Source organism: Capricornis sumatraensis, chromosome 15 (genome assembly GCF_032405125.1).
Source record: "Capricornis sumatraensis isolate serow.1 chromosome 15, serow.2, whole genome shotgun sequence".
Classification (NCBI taxonomy): Eukaryota; Metazoa; Chordata; class Mammalia; order Artiodactyla; family Bovidae; genus Capricornis; species Capricornis sumatraensis.
This window is the reverse complement of record NC_091083.1, coordinates 60,326,317-60,331,675: the sequence shown is the minus strand read 5'-3', so window position 1 is coordinate 60,331,675 and position 5,359 is coordinate 60,326,317. Positions and strand designations below refer to the sequence as shown.

Below are 5,359 nucleotides of genomic sequence, written 5' to 3'. Positions count from 1 at the left end.
TTTTGTTATTGAATTATAAGAGTTCTTTATATATTCTGGATTTATCCTGCATATGATTTGCAAATATTTTCTCCCATTCTGTGAGTTGTCTTTCCACTTTCTTGATAATGTCCTTTGATGTACAAAAGCTTTTAATTTTGAAAGAGTTCAATTTATCCTTTTATTTTAATTGCTTGTACATTTTGTGTCATAACTAAGAGCCCATTGTCAAATCCAAGGTCATGAAGATTTACTCTAAAAGTCAAGAAGATGTTTTCTTCTAACAGTTTCATAGTTTTAGTTTTTACATTTAGGCTTTAGATCCATTTCAAGTCAATTTTTATATGTAGCGTGAGGTAAGGATTCAATTTCATTCTTTCGCATGTGAATATCCAGTTGTAGTAACTTTGCTTTTAACATGCTTTATTGAATTGCAGATTTATATAATTTAACTTTTAATTGTGGGCACATTTGGGCTTCCCTGGTGGCTCAGATGGTAAAGAATCTGCCTGCAAGCAGGAGACTTGGGTTTGATCCCTGGGTCGGGAAGATCCCCTGGAGAAGGAAATGGCTACCCACTCCAATATTCTTGCTTGGAGAATTCTATGGGCAGAGGAGCCTGGTGGGCTACAGTCCATGGGATAGCAAAGAGTTAGTCATGACTGAGCATGCACACAAACAAATAATGCATAATTTTCTAGTGTAAGCAAGACCAATGCAAGAATTGAGACATATATATATATGCTAAAGAATTATGAATTGTTTATCTGAAATTCAAATTTAGCTGGGAGTTTTATATTTTCATTTGTTCAGTCTAGTAAGCATCCCTTCAGATTGGTTTTCTTCCCTGTTGTCCTCATCCAACAGCAGAGACTCAGCACTCCAGAGTGGAAGATGCTGATTCTCTGCCCACTCTACAGATCTAAAAACCAAGGCCCAAATGAAGAAAGGGACTTGCCCCAGTGCATGGGGTCACTGTGGACTTTGAGGCCCTTGATGAGCTGCACGACTTTCTTTTGTCTCGAAGTCAGCACATTTTCTGAGTGTCTCCTCTGCACAGGGCACTGTGCTGGGTAGGGGGACGCCAGTGACAAGCCCACCGCATACCTGTGTGCAGGGCAAGAATCGAGAGTTCTCTTTGGAAAACTAAATAAAAGACAGGATTCAGACAGACCTGGGTCTGAACCCTGCCCTGTCATGTTTCAGCTTCACGACAAGTCACTTCCACTTGCTGAGCTTCAGTTTTCCCCTTTTTTTACAAGAGCGTAAGGGCATTTTTTTTGAGGGAGGATTGTTGTGGCTTCAGTAGAGGTGATGAAATGCCCAGTGGGGGCAGGCAAGTGTGTACTGTACAATGAGAGAAGAGAGATACCCACAGTAAAGTCCGGTTGTTGCTCACAGGTTTCCCAGCACCCCGGCCACCCAGATGATGTGGGATGGATGTGCCAGAACTCGCCTGTCCTACCTCGCCTGCCAGGGACCAGCCAGCACCTGCTTCTGCCCCCCCAGGGGCCCCAGGTGGGCAAGCATCGCCTCACTTGACCCTGGGCCCCGTCATCCTGCCTCGGGAGCAGGGCTTGGCCCCCACCGTGTTCCTGAAGGCCTTGCCCATCCCGCTGTACCACACAGTGCCTCCCGGAGGGCTCCAGCCGCGTGCTCCGCTCGTGACAGGCAGTCTGGATGGGGGCAGCCTGCCCTTCGTTCTCAGCCCCCTGCTGCAGCCTGAAGGGCCCGGTCCCACCCGAGCAGGGAAGCCGGTGGCCCCGGGGCTCACGGTGAACATCGTGGGCGCTCTGCCCATCCTGTCACCAGGCCTGGGGCCCGCTCTGGGCAGCCCAGGCAAGGTGCGCAACGCTGGCAGGTACCTGTGCCCACACTGCGGCCGGGACTGCCTGAAGCCCAGCGTTCTGGAGAAGCACATTCGGTCCCACACCGGGGAGCGGCCCTTCCCCTGCGCCACCTGCGGCATTGCCTTTAAGACCCAGAGCAACTTATACAAGCACAGACGGACCCAGACCCACCTCAACAACTCCAGACTCTCCTCGGAGTCCGACGGTGGGGGGAGCAGCCTCCTAGAGGAAAGCGAAAAGGCCGCTGAGCCCACGGGGGCCGACCGGGCGCGATCACAAAGACCTCTTTCTCCCGGCACCCACGCCGCTGGGCACTGCCCGGTGCCCACCACGCATGTGTCTCTGGTTGCCAAGAACCTGGATCGGAAGTTGGACGCTGTTCCCTGCCGGGGGTCCACGTTTGATATCAAGGAGGCCCCTGTAGACTCTGCTCCCGGGCTCCCGCTGGCCAGCCCGCAGTCGAGGTGGAAGCTGCCAGAGCCTCGGTCCCCGACGGCCAGTAGGCCGAGCTCAGCGCTGCAGCAACAGCAGGTGGAGAAGCCTGGAGACGCCAAGCCATCGGAGGGCCGGCTGCGGAAGTGCGAGAGCACCGACTCGGGCTACCTGTCCCGTTCGGACAGCGCTGAGCAGCCGCCGGCCGCCGGCAGCCCCCTGCACAGTCTGTCGGAGCATAGCAACGAGTCCGAGGGCGAGGGCGGCCCTGGGCCCGGGCGCGCGGAGCGGGTGGCTGGTCTGGAGCTGGAGAAGAGGCGGCTGGAGGAACGCATTGCCAGGCTCATCTCGCACAACCAGGCTGTGGTGGACGACCCCCAGCTGGCCCACGTGCGGCCCCGCAAGACGGTACTGTCCAAGCAGGGCAGCATTGACCTGCCCATGCCTTATACCTACAAGGACTCCTTCCACTTCGATCTGCGGCCGCCGGGCCCCGGGAGGCTGCCGGCCGCCTTGCGTGCCGCGCGCTCCACCTGCACGCCCCCAGACAGGGTGCGCCCCCTCTTCTTCCACTCGGTCCCCACGCAGCTCTCCACTGGCACCGATTGCGTGCCAGTCACCAGGAGCAACTCACTGCCCTTCGTCGAGGGCACCGGGATGTGGCCGGAGCCGCTGGAACCTCGGGACGCCTGGCCCCGGAGGCAGAAACCTCTGAGCCCCAAGCCCACCCCCACCCGCCCAGCTGATGCCCCAGGCGGGCACCCTCGGGCCCTGGTCAGACAGGCAGCGGTCGAGGACCTGCCGTGCCCCCTGACCACAGATGCCCTGGCCCCCGTGGAGGACCCAGAGGGAAAGAGACCAGCTGCTGAGGCGGTGTCTGCCAGCAAGGGCCAGGCAGCTGCTAAGAAACGCGGCCAGAGGAAGCTGAAGATGTTCTCACAGGAGAAGTGGCAAGTGTATGGGAAAGACACGTTCAAGAGCATCTACCAGAGAGCAAAAGCCAGCCACCGTGGAGGCAGAAAGGCTACCGAGGTGACAGTGGGCGGTGGGGCGGCGCTGGAGCGTCCTCTCCAGCAAGAGGCCACGGGTGGTGGGGACACTGTTGTGGGGACCAAGCCAGGGCCGTGGACAAGTCCGCCAGTCCTGGCAGGCCTCTTGGTGACTGAGCCCCACAAGCAGGGGGAGACAGTGGCCGGAACAGGAGGCCCTGACCAGCTGGGCTTTAACAGGGCCGCCTCACCCCCCGCCCTCAGCAGTGGAGAAGCCCTCTGTTTAGGCAGCAAGAGCCCTCTGCTTCCTCCACATGAGGGCCCAGAGCTGGAGTGTCAGCAGCTCCCAGCACCTGGTCCCCCCAAAGGGGGTGATCTAGAGGCTCCCAGGCCAGACTCCAAGCTGGAAGGTGGCACCTGCGGTGGTGAGGGCACCACGGAAACCTGTCAGCAGGCCCATGTGGTCCCGAGAGGGCCTGGCGGGAGCTCAGGAGAGTCCAAGCCCCTGGACGACAAGCTCCCCTCAGAGAGGAAGAAGCTGAAGGTGGAGGAGCTAAACTGCCAAGAGCTCCTGGGAGCAGGAGGAGAGACTCCTGGTGGCCCCATGCAGACTGCCTCACCACCACCTCAGAACCAGGACACTAACCCCGGAGAAAAGCCAGGGGGGCTGCCTGGAAGTGGCAACTGCACAGAGAGGGTCATGTCTGGAGCCCTGAGGTGGGAGGGTTCTCAAGACACGGAGCCTCCACCACGTCCCCCTGGGTGTCCCTCCCAGCTGGCCTCCCACCCTCCAGCTCCTCACACCCTCACTGGCCCAGTGGACATGGCCTTTCCTCCCCAGTACCTCCTCAGGTTTCCCCAGCGAGACACCCGCCCCCTGTCGCCTGTCCCCCAGAAGCTGGACCAAGGCCAGGACTCTATCTGCAAGAGAGGGGGGCCTGAGGTACAGACATCCTTTGCCGAGTCAGGGCAGGGGGCCCTCCTGCCTCCCTGTCCTGTCTCAGGCCAGGCCCCAGCTGGAGAAGACAGCTGCTGGGAACACCCCAGCTGGTCCAGGTCATGGGACCAGAGAAAGGGGGTACAGGGAGAGGAGAGGGGCGGCTTGAATGCTGGCATACCAACAGCCAGCGCCCTCAAAGGGTCAGCCTCCTTCTTGCCTGCCCCAACGTGCAAACCCTGGAGGAGTGGGACCCATGACACCCTAGAAACCTTCAGGAGCAGCACTGTGGCAAGGGCTGGGCCCCCTGGGGGTGTCCTCAATTCCTGGGAGCCCACTGGGGAGCTGCGGGCGCCTTCTGAGATTGCCACTCAAGCCCCTCCTTCGAGGTCTCCACCAGAGCTTAGCCCCTGCTGCTCCCACCAGGCTGGCTCCTGTCTCTCGGCCAGCATGGCTCCCCACTGGCCTGAGTTGGCCTTGCGCACCAATGCAGAGCCTGCCCAGAGCCGTGGGGTCCAGGGCTCTTTTCCATCACTGAGAGCTGAGCCCCGGCTCACGTGGTGTTGCCTGAGCCGCAGCCTCCCCCTGCCGATGGAACAGAAGGAGAAGGATGCTTCTGTGTACCTGGGCTTACATTTGCCTGGAGGTGGCCTCCAGGGTGAGGGTCCGGACGCCTGGCTGGTGAGCAAAACAGTGTCTGGAGCATGGACCAGGATACGCCCTGGAGATGGAGGGCAGATGCAGATATCGAAGGTAATACCAGTTTTGCCCAGGGCCCTGGGAGCCGAGGGAGGGTGTTTGGCAGGCAGGACTTGTGATGATGGAGAGAAAGTGTGAGGCCGTCTGGTATAGCCTCCGCTGTCCTGTAGAATGTCTTCTCAGCCCACTTCCAAGGGAGTGAATAGAGGCCCCAAGAGTAAAATAAAATGAAAGAAAATCATGAAAAAAAAGAAGTTTCAAAGGAAAGAATAACTGTACCTACCACTCTGGGTGAGATCTTTTTCATAACGGGACATAAACCTTGACTAGGAGCTTCCTGGTAGCAGAGGCAAAAAGTAAAAATGAAATGCTGCTCAGAGGAGCTCTCTGGGTAGTCAACAATTATAAATCAGAAACCTTTACTGAGAGACAGACACCAGGGAAAAAACTCTTCAAAGGAGAGTGTTATCATT

The 5,359-nt window shown here is 57.6% G+C and overlaps 1 protein-coding gene across 1 annotated transcript; it reads left to right on the top strand.

Annotated features, from left to right (window-relative positions):
* Positions 1-1,415: 1,415 nt before the first annotated feature.
* ZNF831 (zinc finger protein 831) lies at positions 1,416-5,092 on the top strand. The gene is made up of 2 exons (XM_068986793.1): positions 1,416-4,868; positions 5,057-5,092. The coding sequence occupies exons 1-2, from the start codon at positions 1,416-1,418 to the stop codon at positions 5,090-5,092; spliced, it is 3,489 nt and encodes a 1,162-aa protein (XP_068842894.1).
* Positions 5,093-5,359: the final 267 nt, after the last annotated feature.

Coding starts and splice junctions, on each gene's coding strand:
- ZNF831 (XM_068986793.1), top strand. CDS start 1,416: ATGGATGTGCCAGAACTCGCCTGTCCTACCTCGCCTGCCAGGGACCAG. Junction 4,869..5,056: donor AGGGTCCGGACGCCTGGCTG/GTGAGCAAAACA, acceptor GCTGTCCTGTAG/AATGTCTTCTCAGCCCACTT.